At 41.1% G+C, this 20,220-nt stretch overlaps 1 protein-coding gene across 1 annotated transcript in view; it reads left to right on the forward strand.

Annotated features, from left to right (window-relative positions):
• LOC108716087 (thyroid adenoma-associated protein homolog) overlaps positions 1–20,220 on the forward strand; it is a 285,703-nt gene that overhangs the window by 238,198 nt on the left and 27,285 nt on the right. The window contains exons 32-36 of the mRNA XM_041562504.1: positions 1,203–1,585; positions 2,541–2,665; positions 8,563–8,635; positions 10,122–10,266; positions 15,093–15,224. Coding sequence (XP_041418438.1) covers positions 1,203–1,585; positions 2,541–2,665; positions 8,563–8,635; positions 10,122–10,266; positions 15,093–15,224 — 858 coding nt within the window. The remainder of the gene's footprint in view (positions 1–1,202; positions 1,586–2,540; positions 2,666–8,562; positions 8,636–10,121; positions 10,267–15,092; positions 15,225–20,220) is intronic.

Genomic DNA, 20,220 nt, shown 5'->3' on the forward strand with positions numbered 1-20,220 from the left:
AGCCACACGCATATGTAAAAAAAAAACATCGGAGAGCAATACAAGAATACAAAAAGTTCATAGGAGTGCCAAATATAAGCTGTAATTGGCAACCTCTATGTGGACTTGCAGGCCACATGATACTCTGTTTGGCAGTACACATAGTTTTTATGCAACCAAAAGTTGTCTCCAAGCCTGGAATTCAAAAATAAGCACCTGCTTTAAGGCCAACATGTTGCTCAGAAACCACTGGTTGGGGATCACTGAGTTAAAGGCAACCTCGTAAGGTGCAATTAAAGAGTAGGTGCAGAAAGGGGCCAGTGGTGCTTAGCTGCACATTTATGGATTCTGCTGTTCCACCTATGGATGTTACACCTGGATATCACTAGACACCAAAGAGATGACATCTGGTAGACTCACAAGATAGTGCTTAGTGCTGTGCTGGGTATATACGGACGCATCCTCTGTCACTTGTGAAGTAGTTGAGAGTTTTTGCATGTTAGTACCGTTTATACCATTGTGTTCTTCTTAAGGTTTCTCATGCATTTTCCTCCCTCCTTTAACTGGTCATGTTGTATTCTGATAATCCTCTCTAGCTGCAGATTTCTGGGCTTGGGATGGTGCAAAATCTAGAGATGTTGTTTTCATGGTGTTGTGAGCCAAGGGTTGGAGCACCCTGGTCCATTTATTTAGGCCAACAGGAGGAGCAGCTGTGGCTCCTTTTCACTACTTTGCGCAGTAGGATGAAATTTTTCTTGGGCAAGTGTCTCCACCTTGAATGGCAATATGTCATCCATACATAAAATCACTGCTTTGCTTCACAATGATACAGAGCAAGATTAGCCTGGGGTGTGTTCTGTCTCACTAACTGTTGTGTAAAAGATTAAATTATCTCTGTCATTTGTCAAAAGGATATATCTCCCTTTGAGAGCTTATGGGCTCTTTATTTCAGTGGAGCATCTGCATCTCCTTTACACTTTGCATGCATGTTACCATAAGCTTCAGCTAGTCCAGCAAACCTTTTGAACGTATCCACAGAGAGCACCTTATGGATACCAGATGCAAAGTTGTGATTTGCTGCATCTCTGCTCTGGGTAACTTAAGGTTTACAGTACGGTAGTCATGCCATTATGAACCAAGTCAAGTGGACCGGAGGTCTACTGTTGATATCCTATTGATTTTAACATGTCACTTTCTCACCATGTACTTAATATCCCCTGCAGAGTTTTCCAGCTTCTACAATGACATATGTACTATTATTGAGAGTGACATGTCAGAAGATGTGCCCAACACATCAGCCATTCCTGGACAGGTTCAGTATGTGCAGAGCATGACACGGCTTGTTCTATCTGCGCTGACAGTGAAAGCAAAGCTTGTGAGGCCAGACACTGGTCCTTCTGATGCAGGAAACCTTGAGTGCCCTGCCCGATTGTTGGAAAGATTGCTCAGGTCGGATTTCCCTGAAGTGCGATTGTTGGTGTTGGAGTCATTGTCTAAATGGAGTGATGCCTTTGCAGAAGAAACTAGGGACTATTTAACTTCAGAAGCAGAGAAAACACTCTTTGAGATGATATCCCTGGAAAAAAACACTGAATGCCTATGTCAGGTAAACTCATGGCAAATTGCATTTTGTTTCTTTCCATCCTGCATGTGCCATGTTGCCTACTACACTGGCCAAACCTTGAACCAAGTAGAGCCTCTGCAGCAGCTGCACTACACATGTCAGATATGCTCTACTATAATGTCTAGATGTTTCAGGTGAGAGCCAAGCTGGGTGGTGAAAACATGTGATGGGAAGATAACCAGTATGTGCACAATTGCCCCATTTTCAGCCTGCTATGGAGGTGAGTGCCAGCTTTGACATTCCCTTCTGGTGCTGCCACTCTTCTCTTAATGAGAAATCACCAACTGAAATTCAGCCAATTGGTTTCCCTCTTCCAGCCTTCAGGCACAAATTTCAGCACAGTTCCTAAATTAAGAAAATGGGCACCACAGTGTCATATACAGAAAGTTACCCAATGTTGTATTAAACTTAACAAATGGTACAAGCTGTGCTGTAGAGTGCAATTGACCTAGGAGCTGTGGCTTTGAAGAATGGGAAGTGTAGTTCCGCCCAAAAAACTATGCAACATGCCACCTGACCTATTGTCTTGTTGTCTTGAGTGACCTTAGAGCTATGGAACATGTGTAGCAACTCTATTGCCTAAAAACCACCTATCACTGAAATCAAAGGAAATCATTTTTGGTAACCCCAGACCCACAACAATGCTCAAAGAACATGCCCATATATGCCAACCCAGTGCATTACCCTTGGTGGGTAGTAGGCCCCATATGACTTAGTCCTTAGTGCTACATCAGTGGTTTGAATCCCATCTTCACTGTGACCTTAAAGTTTCCATTTGTCCCCGTATATAATGTGTTTGCCCAGTGGTAGCTGCCTTCAGCATGGAAGATCTTTTAGGGTAAACTGAAAGAAGATTATTGCTACTATGTCACTTCAGAGACAGATTCTGTTCAACAGAAACAAACTAATATTTACACTTTCCCCATCTTATATGCAGGTGTTGACCCTCTATTATAAAATGGGAGCTGAAGAACTTCTGCTGAAAGTCAATCAACATTTCCAGGCAGAACCAAAGGAGTTGCTAACTAGAATTCTAAAGCTTGCATCTACAACAAGTCACAGGTATTCATTATGGTGCAAAGGGGATGGGGGAGTTAGGGCAATGGTCCACCGGCAATAAAGTGATTCGCTGGTGGTAAAACTCATGTGTCCCTTCGATTGTCCAAAGTTGCTTGAAGTTGCCTCAAGAGGAAACCTCAGGAGACTTCAGAAAAATTAGGTTTGGAGAAACGGTGGTCTTCTTATTGCCCATTTGCTAATAATAGGCCACATTAGTCAGTAGGAAGAATGAAGAAATCTGATTGTGCTGTAGCTCAGAAACATAAGTGAGGAAAATTTCAAAATGTTTTTAGAAATATGGAGGAATACATATTTTACAAGAATGTCATCACCTAGAGAAAGATAACCTGGTCATATTAGATTTCTGCTCGTAGTTAGCAGGCAATGGCAGCCAGCTGGAGAGCTCCAGTCACTTACTGGCAAAGTGCTATCACTGAACAAGTTAATGTGCTTTGTGTGTTTGCATTCTGAGTGTGAGGCCTATTGCAAAATAAACATCCCTGCTCTTATCTACTCCCAATTCAATTTATTAGACAACCCTGGTGGATTAGAAAAAGTCCAGATAGAAAGGTGGTGCTGTAAATATTCTGCTGGCAGACATTTAGTGTCTTTCAGCCTTTCTGGGGCTGTGATTAAAAGGAACATTTCCCTTTGAAAATAAAGTGAATAACTCAGAGAAGAGTAACATGTATAACTCCTAGAAGAGGGTGGATTAACCCATGGGTGCTCAGGAGGCTACAGTCCCCCTATCTCTTATCCAACAAGATTTGTTCTGTGAACTAACTGATAATGGTCACTTTTCACTGAAAATGCCATTGTAGGTACATTTTACATTTTGGAAATTTCCCCTCAGGACACGAAAAAAACCCATTTACAATCAATAGTAAGAGATTTTACAAATAGTAACTATGAAGTCCACCATAAATAATTTATGGCACTGGGTATCTCCAACCACCTGCACATGCTGACTTTAGGTCTACAGAACCTGTTCTTTGTAGGTATCCAAACAATCATCCCACAGGCCATGCAGATGGGTGCCTTTCTGTTGTTCTGATCATTTGGGCAGACAACAATGGGAACAATAGGAAGTGGAGGTACTGTAGCTCCTCTTCACTTGATGCACCATGCATTTGCACGTACTGTGCATTGACAGGTAAGTTTTTAAACATGCATGATGCACGAACTGACCAATATGCATAGTACATGGATTTTGGTTGGCATTGGAGGGCCACCGATAAATACAAAATACTGTGCAACTCCTTTTGATAAGATAGTGTTGGTATGTGTATGGCCAGCTTAAGATGTGTGGATGAGAGGGGTGTCCATCCATGCATTCCCTCCCCTCAAATTATGCTGAAGTTGTCCTGGATCAATCCATAAGTCCACCGACTTGCTTCCCAGGCCACCAAACAGCCCTGGAGATAATATAACCGTGCAACCATATATAATTTGCAGTTTATCAATGATAGTTTCTGGCCATTGGGCCCCCCATGGGGTAGAAAACAAGGGCCATCAAATACATGGCAAATAGTCTGGTCAATTCACAGTGGCAATCTCCGTCCTTTGACCCTTCTGCTGTCTATTGTAGTTTGCTCCTCTGGAGATTATCCTACAAAGGGCAAGAATGGTAGCAGATCTGGTTTGTGGCCATATTGTTTGTGACCCCTTGTATGCTCTCCATCCTTGTGGGTCCCGTGGCTGATCAGGCAGAGAAGTTACCTGGTTGACCTGTGAATGGCTGTCTTAACATGTCCTAAACATCAGCCTGTGTGGCCATCTTAATAATAGATTTATTTGAATACATAATGCTTGTTGTTCTTTGGTCCTATGTCTCTAATACTAAGACACATGGGTCTCATTTTGATGTTTGTTCTTATCTCTCCACTGGATCCACAATTGATCATGTTCATTGGCACTATCAGCGTGACCTTATTACCACTATCTGCCATAAAACATGGCCAGGGCTTTGTTTGTTGTTTTTAAGCAGAGGGAATTGGATACAGATCCTATGACTTGCAGCAATTCAGCAGTAATGTCCAACTTCCAGGTCTCCAGCTGTTCAGAGCTTCTGCTTGAGTTTGGCTTCCCTGCATTAAAATGCACTGTACCCTTAAAGTCTTGAAGTGAAAAGTAATTTCACCAATGGATATGTGGAGAGCCTTATTGAATAGGTCATTGTTCTCTTCTTATAGGGACCTCACATTGTTATTGGAAATAGGCTTAGTTAATGTGCTTTGTGTGTTTGCATTCTGAGTGTGAGGCCTATTGCAAAATAAACATCCCTGCTCTTATCTACTCCCAATTCAATTTATTAGACAACCCTGGTGGATTATAAAAAGTCCAGATAGAAAGGTGGTGCTGTAAATATTCTGCTGGCAGACATTTAGTGTCTTTCAGCCTTTCTGGGGCTGTGATTAAAAGGAATATGTCCCTTTGAAAATAAAGTGAATAACTCAGAGAAGAGTAACATGTATAACTCCTAGGAGAGGGTGGATTAACCCATGGGTGCTCAGGAGGCTACAGTCCCCCTATCTCTTATCCAACAAGATTTGTTCTGTGAACTAACTGATAATGGTCACTTTTCACTGAAAATGCCATTGTAGGTACATTTTACATTTTGGAAATTTCCCCTCAGGACAGGAAAAAAACATTTACAATCAATAGTAAGAGATTTTACAAATAGTAACTACGAAGTCCACCATAAATAATTTATGGCACTGGGTATCTCCAACCACCTGCACATGCTGACTTTAGGTCTACAGAACCTGTTCTTTGTAGGTATCCAAACAATCATCCCACAGGCCATGCAGATGGGTGCCTTTCTGTTGTTCTGATCATTTGGGCAGACAACAATGGGAACAATAGGAAGTGGAGGTACTGTAGCTCCTCTTCACTTGATGCACCATGCATTTGCACGTACTGTGCATTGACAGGTAAGTTTTTAAACATGCATGATGCACGAACTGACCAATATGCATAGTACATGGATTTTGGTTGGCATTGGAGGGCCACCGATAAATACAAAATACTGTGCAACTCCTTTTGATAAGATAGTGTTGGTATGTGTATGGCCAGCTTAAGATGTGTGGATGAGAGGGGTGTCCATCCATGCATTCCCTCCCCTCAAATTATGCTGAAGTTGTCCTGGATCCATCCATAAGTCCACCGACTTGCTTCCCAGGCCACCAAACAGCCCTGGAGATAATGTAACAGTGCAACCATATATAATTTGCAGTTTATCAATGATAGTTTCTGGCCAGTGGGCCCCTCGTGGGGTAGAAAACAAGGACCATCAAATACATGGCAAATAGTCTGGTCAATTCACAGTGGCAATCTCCGTCCTTTGACCCTTCTGCTGTCTATTGTAGTTTGCTCCTCTGGAGATTATCCTACAAAGGGCAAGAATGGTAGCAGATCTGGTTTGTGGCCAAAGAAAATTACAACTGACATTGTAGCTGGGCTCCATAAGATAGGTTGCTTTATTATAATGGGGTGTTATCACCTGTAGCTCTGCTGCCCATCAGTCGCAAGTCCAACTGAGGCAATGCAGTAATCACTGGGAAGAACCTCTGGTAACAAACAAGTGCTGCTAAATCCCCACCAGTCTGGAATAGAATTTACTGATTCTTGAACAATGCTCCCATTGCTCTCAGTTCTGTGACATATTTTGTCTTTTCTACTGAAGATCCTTATCTGATGTAGTTTGGTATAGTAAATCACATATAGTATGTACTAAAATCACAGCACAATAGCATCTGCTGTGAACTGGGTGTTTAACCACTGAATATTTTTGTGATTTGCATGAACAACTGGAACAACAGGATGGTGGCCATATTGTTTGTGACCCCTTGTATGCTCTCCATCCTTGTGGGTCCCGAGGCTGATCAGGCAGAGAAGTTACCTGGTTGACCTTGTGAATGGCTGCCTTAACATGTTCCAAACATCAGCCTGTGTGGCCAGCTCAATTGTAGATTTATTTGAATAAATAATGCTTGTTGTTCTTTGGTCCTATGTCTCTAATACTAAGACACATGGGTCTCATTTCGATGTTTGTTCTTATCTCTCCACTGGATCCACAATTGATCATGTTCATTGGCACTATCAGTGTGACCTTATTACCACTGTCTGCCATAAAACATGGCCAGGGCTTTGTTTGTTGTTTTTAAGCAGAGGGAATTGGATACAGATCCTATGACTTGCAGCAATTCAGCAGTAATGTCCAACTTCCAGGTCTCCAGCTGTTCAGAGCTTCAGCTGGAGTTTTACTTCCCTGCATTAAAATGGACTGTACCCTTAAAGTCGTAAAGTGAAAAGTAATTTCACCAATGGATATGTGGAGAGCCCTATTGAATAGGTCATTGTTCTCTTCTTAGGGCTAGTCCACACAAGGAGATTCGGGGAGATTTTGTCGCCTGGCGACTAATCGCCTTGTCTTTTGAGCGCCTATCTCCCCAAACTGCCTCTGCGTTTTTCCCCATAGGTTACAATGCAAAGTTGCCTGCACTAATGCACACGCGGCAATGCGTTTTCAAGTCGCCCAACGTTGCCTCACTGAGGCAACTTTGGGCGACTATAGAAAACGCATCGCCTGTCGTTTTTATTACTTGTTTGGTAAATGGGCCCCACTGCCCCAAACATGACAATGACCTGATTTTCACACACATTGAAACTATATGATAGTCAGAACCTACATACCTCTTAGACTAGGGCCAGACTGGGCCAAAATCAGCCTGTCAGGCCAATTTCAACCCCTCACCGTGAGCAGTATCCTCTTCTTCTTTCAAGTCTGAAACTATGCGCAAAATGCAAAGTCTCATGTTTCTCAGCCAAAATCTATTGTGTGTTCATGCTGGAGCTAGTAAAAGTGTTCCGGACCTGAAGAAGAAGAAGATACAGCTCTCCATATCTCCTCTTTGTTCTCATAGAGACATGGAGAATGGCAATGGGATAACCAAGGCCAAATGGTTGGAACACCTAAGTCCATCAGGGGGGTTTCTGATATCATGGTGGGCCAGTTGGATACTACCACCTAATTCTTATGTACCACCTAATAGCAATGGGGAGTTAGTTAAATGTGGCTTCACAGCAATAAATCTATTCCACTGGTAACCACCTTTCAAAACCCCTGAAAGCAAGAACATAACTAATATTCCTTATCGTAAAACTTAAAACATACCCGTACCTAGATTTGGATGTTCTCTCCAATTTTTGAGTATGCAAACTGTTGGTTTGGGCATATGAGCTGCCTGTCACCACTAGTAAAAGTGGATTTGATGCAGTAAATTTCAGGCTGCGTGGCCACATTTTGGCCCTCTACTCCAGTGAAGGATATATCTTGTGTATTATGGCCCTTATATCCAATTTACTCTTTCAGTCAAATCTGGTCAGCACCAGTTTACATTTGGTAGAACTATCAGAATGACGTGGCAATATCAGTCACAATAAAAGTATTGGCTTGTTTCTGTAACTTGTAGGGTTGTAGTTCAGCTCCAACAGCAAAATCACATGTTGAAGATCAGAGCCCAGTTGCTATAATTTAACCCATGTGCTGTACAGCATGATATTAAAGCCGAGCGCCGTGGATAATAAGCAGAAGCTGGTCGGCGGAGTCCGGCACGAACAATTCCATATTCATAAAATGCCGCCGCCTGAGACCTGAATAACCAAAAACAACTGTTGTGTCCCGGGAATGTATATTCAGGTGTTGCACATTCATGCTGGATCCAATTTGGTTTGTGTTTCATGCTGGCTTCCTCTAACAATGTACAAATGTGTTCAGCAAGTGAGAAAGAATTTGAGTATTAGCTGTCAAGCGAGGTTAACACGAGCCTTGAGACACAGAGCAGCTTGAAACGCTGCCATTTCTCGTGTACTTAGTATTCCCACTTTATTTTTTCCAGTGTCGAAATCCAGAGTTCAGCCCTTAGACTCTCCTCAGAGCTGCTCGGCGCACTCGTAGCCAAGGCCCAAGAGGTAAGACGTTGCCTCCTGACTTTTCTTTAAAAACTGGAAAAATATTCCCCAAGTCTCCAAGGTTTTTAAGTATGTTGGGTTATTTCTTGGTTTTTATGTTCTGGAAATTGGATTCATGTTTTCTTGTTCTTTTCAAATATTTATAGTTCTTGATAAACATTTATACAATGGGGGCCATGCAATAAGAAGTAATGATTAAAGCACGCTAACCCCTTGCTTTAAATTTTCAGTCTTGAATAAAAAAAGTATAAAGATATCTACATGTAGCTATGCATGGACCAATATGGAGTTGTCAGCCTGTTGGCCATATAGAGGATAAAGTGGGTCACACACAGACTCATAACTTTCAGACTGAGTAGGCAGCTTATTTGTCTGTATTTGGTGCCCACCAGACTGATATCTGCACAAAAATCAGCCAGATATCAATCAGGCAAGTTTAATACCCCCATTGGATGAGGTTTGCCTCTTGGCATTGATAAAGTCCTCAACTGATGGGTCTCCTTAGGACCCTCTGTGTAATCTGATTTTGTCCAGCAGATGGGTGGCCCAGATTATCTTGTTGGGTGACCTTGCCAAACCAGCACATCTGCCTGTGTGTGGCTAGGTTAACAATGGCCTCAATAAATATGTGATTGGGGCTTGGTCAGATATAAAGCATAAGGACCAGAAAATCTTGTTATATTGATGCAGTCTTCACATGACCAGGGGCAGCTGGGAAATTGACAAAATGTCTAGCCCCATGTCAGATTTCAAAATTGAATATAAAAAATCTGTTTGCTCTTTTGAGAAATGGATTTCAGTGCAAAATTATGCTGGAGCAGCACTATTAACTGATGCGTTTTGAAAAAAACATGTTTTCCCATGATAGTATCCCTTTAATATATAAATTGAGAAGATGCTTCTTATTGTATTCAAAAAGCCCGAGTCAACAAATGCTTTTAAAAACATCAGGAGAACATGCCTCTGGCATTCTTATTGGCAAAGAGTTCCATACTGAGGGTGCTGTGTGACAGAAACAACAAGATCCAAAGGATTGTAGTGCTGCTCTGGGCACCTTGAGTATGAAGAAGGAAGGGGATGGGTGGTTACACGAGGAATCAGAAGTTCTTCCACATAAATAGAGCCTTGATGAGATTGAGCTTTAAAGATAAGAAGGCCAATTTTGAAGGCAATCCTCCATTGAATTGGAAGCCAGTGTAGGAGAGTAGAGCTGGTGTTATGTGGCATTGGTGGTGTTGATGGACAAGTAGCCTGGTTGCTGCAATTTGTACCAACTATAATCGGTGCAGGTGTCCTCTGTGCCCAATTAGTAAGCAACAGGGAGACTACAGGGAAAGGCTGGGTATAAAGCCACAAGTGTATCTAGGAAACTTAGAAGTACCCTACCAGCATACAGTACATGTTGGATGGCATTGGGGCAACACTCAACTGTCTGTATCGCCACCCCATTGTTTGCTGCATAATAATATCTCATGTTCCCTTGCAGGACATTGGATCAGAGCTTAAGGAGTGGACTGCACTGGTGGTTCAGTGCTGTGAAGATGAGCTCCAGACTGAGGTGAAATTAGCAGCTGCTGAGATGCTGATTAAAACGGCACCCTCTTTTTTGACCAATCAAGTGCTTGTTCTTGGTAAGAAACCCCATGCTGATGTCCTGTGATCATTTACTTTATTATTATGTCATAGTTATATCATTCCATTGCTTCATTCTCTATAAGTGGGCAAACCTGAATAAACCTCACCATATGAAATTTCATGATTTCCAGATAATATGGGGACACTGGTTCATGAGGTCTGGGGAGGCAATTTCATTTTACCTTGGCAAGGGTGAAACGAAAAGGGTTCTCAGCTCCTTATCTTATTTTGGATCTCAACAAAAACATGATCAGGATATTTTCCTACATGAAAAGACAATGAATTATGGAGGAGATTAAGTGTTCTGCATTGCTCCCATCGTCCCACCGACTGGCTCCTCACCACCTGTTCCCTGTGTAGAAGATAACCTGAGGCCACGCTAAAGATAGAGAAAAAGCCTATCCAGCTTGGTGTGGCTGGGGAGATGCATTAGCCGAGTGAATGGCAGTGTTGGGCTTATCAGAGATGAGAAGAGATCATGCCGGGTGAACTGACACAAGGACCATAATAGTATGTCAGCGAGTCATGGAAAAAAGAAGAAAGTGGGGAATATAAAGTAGTGCAGCGGCTCAGAAATGAGTTCCAGGAAAAAGATATGAATGTTTATGTCGATGATAATAATATGTATTTATTTTGTAGTTGGTCTGTTCTGGGAAGTTTCACCCTCCATTTATTACTCGAGCAGTGCAATGGGTGGCTTGTGAGCATGCAGGCAAATCTCTATAATAATTATAATAAGCTGCTGATAGTAAATAAGGGGCAGCTGCCCTGGTTCCTGCACTTAAAAAGGACAGTAGGGAGGCCGGAGTTGAATGCAAAATATCCTGCTTTTTTACTTTTCCATCAACAGGCCTGGATTTCCATCTCGGGAGCCCCCGAGGTTGCCGGGTCCTAACACCCACCACCTTTGTGTGCAGACCCCTCTCCCCCCCCCCCTGAGAGCATGCGCTGGAGCACTGGTGATTAGCGGTTATTAAAATGCAGCTGGGTGGCAAGCCCCTACAGTCTTGTTGCCATAGGCCCAGGACTTTGTGGCCTTGTCATAAATCTGGGCCTGTCCATCAATATGGAGGTCTTTACACTAGGTAGCTTACCCAAGGCCCCTCAACTTTTTAGCACTGCCCTTGTGGATGAATCATTTAAAGAGATACTGATACCAAAAATTCATAACTTTGTCTTTGCATGCTGTATATGCAGTATAATGTTCCATTAAAATATTTGTCTGATGCTTTTCCATTATCTATGTATCTATCCCCTGTGTCCCTTTATTAGGGGGCTGCCATATTTGTGCATCAAAGAAAAATGGTCCTATATGTAACTTTTAATGGACATTAATATTTTGAAAAGTTATTTTTAAGTGTCAATTTATTTAGTAACCAACTGGTTGATTCATCAAGATTCTCAGCTTCTTTTAAAAGACATGTAAACCCACCCCACCCCACCCCATACTAAAATCTAATATAGTGTTAGACTGCTTCCAACCGTCACATAGCTGTGAGCTCTGGGCACTCAGTTTCTTCTGCAACAATCCCATAAGTGTTTGAAAACTTGTGTACACAGCAAGTCAACCCTAGTTGAGAATATGCACCCAACCTACAGAAATAGTAAGGATATATATAGGGTTTACGTGACCTTTAGGCCTATTGGAAATGGCCAGTGACATGACATGGTATTCCTGTATCCAGTATCTTAACCTGTGATCCACTTACAGGCTGAAATTCTGGACCTGAACTGAAATGGGATAAAAAGGCTTTTTGCGTAATAATGGTACCATGGGAAGTTACCAGTCTACATTTGAAGCAAATTGGATATAAGATCATGTACAATGTGTATGACAACAGGAGCCCGTCTTTCAAAGGATAAAACTTTTGGACAGTCCAGCGGCCCTTTCAGAGCTGCAGCCGCAACTGCTTCCCATTGGCCAGTGCTAAACCCAACTGCAGTCCATAATCCCAATGCCACAATTGTAGCTGCAGTTTTCCAGCAGAGCTGAGTTCGGAGGACAGACCTAGTGATAACCGGGAGCCAAAAATAATGAATTCAAGATCCGGCAAAGCACCAAACTTATTTTATTGCATCTGATAAAAGTGATAGCGTTGCTCACTTCCTATTTTCCAAGCCCCGGAGTTTGTGTGCTTTGGCTGAACAGTAAGATAGAGCTGTGTAGGCCTCCTTGCCAAAAAGGAAAAGGTTTTTATTTGCATGGGAAAAATCACATTTCGGAGCATGTTCCATACATTTAACTCATTCATATGTAACTGCCGGTCACTGCAGTTGAAGGGGATAAATATATGGCTTGTTTCATTGTTCATAGTGTGTCTTGGTGTCTCCGGTTACTAGGCCTGCTCAGCCCACTGTTGTGTTGTGTATATAGACTGCCTTCTGCACATTGCTGAATAAATCACTATATTCATTAACCTCTGACATCCTTTGGAGACACACTGCCTGCTCCTTCTTACCCCCAGTCACCACGGAGATTGTTTACCCTGGACCCCCTCGCCATCTCCTTATCTACAATGACCCTCCGATGATGTGGAGGATGACTTGACTGCTTAGTGCTCCAACATATATACATCAGGAGACCTATAAGGACTGTCATTTTGGAATGATATCCAAAGAAACCAAAGAAAGCCAATGTTTCCTTATCTCATGATATCTCATGATTGGATTAGTCTAAGCAAGACAATTAGATAGAGAAATTGATTACTAAATCCTTAAGATTTGACCTCTCTGTGCAGGTGTTGACCAGTGACCCTAGACTAGTATCATTCTATGCATCATCGGTTCCTGCTAGTGTATCTGGCCGGGGATGTTTGCTTAGCAGGGATTGACAGTAGGGTGGCGGCATACAATTTGCCAGGTTACATTGGTATTGGAGGTTCCTATGCAATGACTCTGTGTAGAAGATACATGCTCTGTTGACTCTCATTGCCAGGTGCTGTTGCCATTTCTATGACAAGCTTTCTCTTAAAAGCCACAGTCAACATTAGGCAGGGAATCTCCATCATCAGCCTTGTGTACCTGAGCAAACAGTCAGCCGGGTGACAGCAGGTAGGAGGCGAAGCTCTGGAAAATTCATCTCTGAGCTGTTCTTTGCTCAGTTCTTCACATGGGCCCTGTGCAATTTCCATTGCTGGGATTCAGAAGTGGGGCCCTGGGTAATAGGGAGCCACTTAAAAAAATAAATAAACATTCACATCAGTCCATGCCCCAGTAGAGCTCACAATTTCCCTACCATGCGCACAACCAATACAGTCAGCTCAGCAACAAAAAAATCAGGTTCAAAAGGTGGCTGATAAATGCTGCCGGCAGCTTATTGACTGTGTACGGGGGTCCTCCGATGGGCTTCCTTGATCAGCATATGGCCATAAATCGGGGCAAATGTTGATTGGACAGGTTTAAAAATCTCATCAGATCGAGGTACGCATCGGTTTTTTTATCGTTCCTCTGTCCAACCGTCTGCATTCCCAGTGTTACAATCAATTTGGGCTCTAGGGCCCACAACTGTATCAGCCCGATATCACCCACCTCAAGGTGGGCATATCAGGGAGAGATCCACTCACTTTGCGAGGTCTCCAACTTTGGGTGTACGGCCAACTTTAGATTTGGCCTAGAAATTATTTTATGGTAAACTATTTTTCAGACCTTGGAAATGTCTAGAGGTTTACCAATATTTATTGAAATTGTAAATGAATTAGAGCCTCATGGGGCCTCTACCCCCCCCCCCCTTGTAGTTACACCCCTGTCTATAAGTGTTGAATAGACTTTCTAGCAAGCAGTGCTGCCTGGCACGTCACATGATGTGGCACATTCACTCGTAAAACTCGCAGCCAGTGACAAATAACAGTCTTTTCCGAGATGTTTGGATTATGGTAAATCTAATGAGAAAGAATGCACCTTGTAAATTCTCTCCAGCTTCTTCCACTGACTCATCCCTAGTTGTGAGTGAAGTGGCTCATATTCATACGTGAGTCCGTGCAAGAGGGGGAACCACCAGCAGCCTTGATAAATATTTATTATAATAATTATTTATAGGAAAGTAGTGCTGGAATCCCCTTTAAAAATGTATATTTTATAGACCCTGCTAAATAGGGCTGGGTAGTATAAAGTTACTGTATTCATGTATTCCTGTTCCAGATTATGTAGATTATGGGGGGTGGGGTTAATATATTATATATATATATATATATATATATATATAGGCTGCTGGAGCAGAAAGCCAGCAAAGTAAGACAGAGCAGAAGACGAGCTCAATCGAAACTCGCCAAAGATGCGAAAAAATGTCCCAGGTATTGGCCCAGATTTGCACATCACTAGTGCAAATGTTTTGAGTGCCACTACCATTGGCAGAGAACATTAGCGACTACAACACCCCTATCTATCACTGTTCCCAATGCTGTTGAATTAAAGATGCCCCATTGGCTGCACATGGAATGGTTGCAGATAAGTGGCAGCGAGTGTTAAGCTAGGGCCACACCATATTGCTCATCTCACTGCAACTTCTCTTGTAATGGAATGTTTTCTGGGTGCAGGCAGCACAGCAACAGAGGAGTGGCGGGAGCAGGCCCGATTTCTGGGGAGGCCACAAAGGCCCAGGCTTAGGGCGGCAAGTTTTTAGGGGCAGAATACAGCTCAGCTGCAACCTAAGGAGCACTGAGGACATGTTCTCCTTTACGCATAATCCCCAGTGCTCCGGTGCGCTCCGGTCATTTAATGAACTGTTTTCTAGAATCTATAATGGGTCTGTATGCAAATTCTGCATTTATTTCCCACACTCCAAAACCATAAACAAGGTTCATTGACTCCACTCTCTGCCCTGCAGGACTGGCAAATACTTTGAGCCTCTGGACGGGCATCTTGCAGCTGCTGCAGAGCGAAGACCCAAGCGTCAGGGATGCGGCTGCCGATATCATCCGAGTGTATCATGCCCAGCAGAGCCAGAAGTCTGACACAGGTAAGAACCTTTCTCTCTTGGGTAAAGAATATGCGGAAGTGGCTGAACCATGGATTTTAAACCGTACTTACTAATGCATGAAGATCTAAACCTTCAAAACAAGCCTGAGTGAGAGAGCATTGGTGCTTCGATGACATCTTAATTGGGAGGCATTTGTGTTTAGGATCAGGTCATGTTAAGTCAGGGACTCAAGTAGTGGGCGGGACTGCCTAATTGTTATGGCAGCCGACAGGTATAAGGGGCACAGAGTAGCTTAAATCTATTCAAAATCTATATATAACAAACGTGTATATAACAGAGCTGGAGCATCAAGGTCTTTTAAGAAGCCGGGATCACTGGAGGGAGCACAACGTTCCAATCAGGATTAATTCAAAAATACTAAAGTTGCTGCCAATGCAGGAAGGAAAGGCAGCCATATGTCATAGACTGCCTAATATTTATACTGCTCCATCCCGGGGCTTTCCAATTAGAGCGAATCTATTGAAGGAAAATGGCCAGAATTGTCCCCGTTTATTTGGAGAGAGAGAGAGAAGGAAAGAGGGTTATGTGATATGTGTAACTGAATTATGCCACGGGGAAATCAGGCAATTTGGGTTCTACATCCCATCATTCTTTTAGCCGTTTAGAGAGGAGAGGCGTTGGAGAGGGACATTTCCATTTATTGGCATCTTCTCTACTGAGATCTAAGGTTGAAGCATTCTCTTTCTCTCTCTCTCTCTCTCTCTCTTTCTCTCTCTTTCTCTCTCTCTTTCTCTCTCTCTCTCTCTCTCTCTCTCTCTCTCTCTCTCTCTCTCTCTCTCTCTCTCTCTCTCTCTGCTCTGGGTTAGAGAAGTCTTGGATTCCCTTGATGACCTGCTTTCATTTCTCCACATCTTCTTGTTTACAGCCTGCTTTTATTTGTTATTTGGCAGTGGCCGGCTTCTAGACTAAAAAGGGTTTTTGAGTTGTTGTGGAATATAGATGGGATTATCATGAGGTCTGTTTTCCCTGGCTCTTCATATTGGAGGTTGTTGATCCTTCAATTACGTGGCTTTTTAAGGGGAAGGTCATAGTAGGAGTCTTTTGGTCATTGGCCATGGAGGGAAGGTGGCCACTATGCAAAAAAAAAAAAAAAAAAAAAAAGGACGGTATTTGACCTTTTATCCAAAATGCTCGGGACCTGGGGTTTTACGGATAACAGATCTTTAGTTATTTGGATCTTCATGCCTTAAGTCTACTAGAAAATCATATAAACATTAAATAAACCCAATAGGCTGGTTTTGCCTCCAATAAGGATTAATTATATCTTAGTTGGGATCAAGTACAAGCGACTGTTTTATTATTAGAGGTTATTACATGTATGGGACTTGTAAACCAGAATGCTCAGGACCTGGGGTTTTCGGTTTAAGGGATCTTTCCATAATTTGGATCTTCATACCATTAGTCTAATAGAAAATCATATAAACATGAAATAAACCCAATAGGCTGGTTTTGCCTCCAATAAGAATTAATTATATCTTAGTTGGGATCAAGTACAAGCGACTGTTTTTTTTTTTTTTTTTAAATTGTTTTTATTGCAAGTCAAACATGTATAAACATGAAAACATTTGGGCCTACCAGAGGTCCATGGTAATGAGCAGATTAACAAATAGATACATGTATGCGTGTCATAAAAGTCAACAATGAATCATAGTGACAAACCAAAAGAAAAACAAACAAACATGCGGGGACAAGCGACTGTTTTATTATTACACAGTAAATTTATTTTTTAAAAATTATTCAGATAAAATCGGGTCTATGGGAGATGACTTTTCTGTAATTCAGAGCTTTCTGGATAACGGGTTTCCCGATAACTGAACCCATACCTGTACCAATAGGATGAGTTCATGATATAGATGCTGAAGCACTAGAAGGAAGAATTAGAGCAAATCATTTCCTCTGCTCCGATTTTTCTGTACAATATGAAATTGGGACTTAATACGTTTACTGCGACTTTCATTAATTGGGACTAATTTACTAGAGGAGGAATAGTTTAACCTTCAGTTCCAGTGTTTCTAACTAATTTACTAGAGGAGGAATAGTTTAACCTTCAGTTCCAGTGTTTCTGACTAATTTACTAGAGGAGGAATAGTTTAACCTTCAGTTCCAGTATTTCTAACTAATTTACTAGAGGAGGAATAGTTTAACCTTCAGTTCCAGTATTTCTGACTAATTTACTAGAGGAGGAATAGTTTAACCTTCAGTTCCAGTATTTCTGACTAATTTACTAGAGGAGGAATAGTTTAACCTTCAGTTCCAGTGTTTCTAACTAATTTACTAGAGGAGGAATAGTTTAACCTTCAGTTCCAGTGTTTCTGACTAATTTACTAGAGGAGGAATAGTTTAACCTTCAGTTCCAGTATTTCTAACTAATTTACTAGAGGAGGAATAGTTTAACCTTCAGTTCCCAGTATTTCTGACTAATTTACTAGAGGAGGAATAGTTTAACCTTCAGTTCCAGTATTTCTGACTAATTTACTAGAGGAGGAATAGTTTAACCTTCAGTTCCAGTATTTCTAACTAATTTACTAGAGGAGGAATAGTTTAACCTTCAGTTCCAGTATTTCTGACTAATTTACTAGAGGAGGAATAGTTTAACCTTCAGTTCCAGTGTTTCTGACTAATTTACTAGAAGAGGAATAGTTTAACCTTCAGTTCCAGTGTTTCTAACTAATTTACTAGAGGAGGAATAGTTTAACCTTCAGTTCCAGTGTTTCTGACTAATTTACTAGAAGAGGAATAGTTTAACATTCAGTTCCAGTATTTCTGACTAATTTACTAGAGGAGGAATAGTTTAATCTTCAGTTCCAGTGTTTCTGACTAATTTACTAGAGGAGGAATAGTTTAACCTTCAGTTCCAGTATTTCTAACTAATTTACTAGAGGAGGAATAGTTTAACATTCAGTTCCAGTATTTCTGACTAATTTACTAGAGGAGGAATAGTTTAACCTTCAGTTCCAGTATTTCTGACTAATTTACTAGAGGAGGAATAGTTTAACCTTCAGTTCCAGTATTTCTGACTAATTTACTAGAGGAGGAATAGTTTAACCTTCAGTTCCAGTATTTCTAACTAATTTACTAGAGGAGGAATAGTTTAACCTTCAGTTCCAGTATTTCTAACTAATTTACTAGAGGAGGAATAGTTTAACATTCAGTTCCAGTATTTCTGACTAATTTACTAGAGGAGGAATAGTTTAACCTTCAGTTCCAGTGTTTCTAACTAATTTACTAGAGGAGGAATAGTTTAACCTTCAGTTCCAGTGTTTCTAACTAATTTACTAGAGGAGGAATAGTTTAACCTTCAGTTCCAGTATTTCTAACTAATTAACTAGAGGAGGAATAGTTTAACATTCAGTTCCAGTATTTCTGACTAATTTACTAGAGGAGGAATAGTTTAACCTTCAGTTCCAGTATTTCTGACTAATTTACTAGAGGAGGAATAGTTTAACCTTCAGTTCCAGTGTTTCTAACTAATTTACTAGAGGAGGAATAGTTTAACCTTCAGTTCCAGTGTTTCTGACTAATTTACTAGAGGAGGAATAGTTTAACCTTCAGTTCCAGTATTTCTAACTAATTTACTAGAGGAGGAATAGTTTAACCTTCAGTTCCAGTATTTCTGACTAATTTACTAGAGGAGGAATAGTTTAACCTTCAGTTCCAGTGTTTCTAACTAATTTACTAGAGGAGGAATAGTTTAACCTTCAGTTCCAGTATTTCTGACTAATTTACTAGAGGAGGAATAGTTTAACCTTCAGTTCCAGTGTTTCTAACTAATTTACTAGAGGAGGAATAGTTTAACCTTCAGTTCCAGTATTTCTGACTAATTTACTAGAGGAGGAATAGTTTAACCTTCAGTTCCAGTGTTTCTAACTAATTTACTAGAGGAGGAATAGTTTAACCTTCAGTTCCAGTGTTTCTAACTAATTTACTAGAGGAGGAATAGTTTAACCTTCAGTTCCAGTATTTCTAACTAATTAACTAGAGGAGGAATAGTTTAACATTCAGTTCCAGTATTTCTGACTAATTTACTAGAGGAGGAATAGTTTAACCTTCAGTTCCAGTATTTCTGACTAATTTACTAGAGGAGGAATAGTTTAACCTTCAGTTCCAGTATTTCTAACTAATTTACTAGAGGAGGAATAGTTTAACATTCAGTTCCAGTATTTCTGACTAATTTACTAGAGGAGGAATAGTTTAACCTTCAGTTCCAGTGTTTCTAACTAATTTACTAGAGGAGGAATAGTTTAACCTTCAGTTCCAGTGTTTCTAACTAATTTACTAGAGGAGGAATAGTTTAACCTTCAGTTCCAGTATTTCTGACTAATTTACTAGAGGAGGAATAGTTTAACCTTCAGTTCCAGTGTTTCTAACTAATTTACTAGAAGAGGAATAGTTTAACCTTCAGTTCCAGTATTACTAACTAATTTACTAGTGGAGGAATAGTTTAACCTTCAGTTCCAGTATTTCTAACTAATTTACTAGAAGAGGAATAGTTTAACCTTCAGTTCCAGTGTTTCTAACTAATTTACTAGAGGAGGAATAGTTTAACCTTCAGTTCCAGTATTTCTAACTAATTTACTAGAGGAGGAATGGCCCCAGAAGGACTGTCTCAGGGGTTACATTATAAAATTGTCCAGAGCTTCGCCAGCAAACTCAGATTAGTAATTAGTTAATAGCTGCCATTAGAACTTTATACCAGCTACAAATGAGTTACAGACACCCGTGTGAAAGTCTCATGTTTTCCAGTGTTTACTCACAGCACAGAGGGGCCCCGGTGTCATTAAGCAGAAATGTGGGAAATATTAGAGCCACTAACTGAAGTACAATTAAACGGTTTAATTAAATTCAGACTCTATCTCTAATATAGAAATAAAATTGAAAAAATGACATAGGCGTTCTAGCCAGCACAGCCCTTAAGAGCTCACAGCCTATCATAGGGTGTATTTAAAGGGGATATAAATGCAAAAACACATTACTG

Source organism: Xenopus laevis, chromosome 5L (assembly GCF_017654675.1).
Source record: "Xenopus laevis strain J_2021 chromosome 5L, Xenopus_laevis_v10.1, whole genome shotgun sequence".
Taxonomy (NCBI): Eukaryota; Metazoa; Chordata; class Amphibia; order Anura; family Pipidae; genus Xenopus; species Xenopus laevis.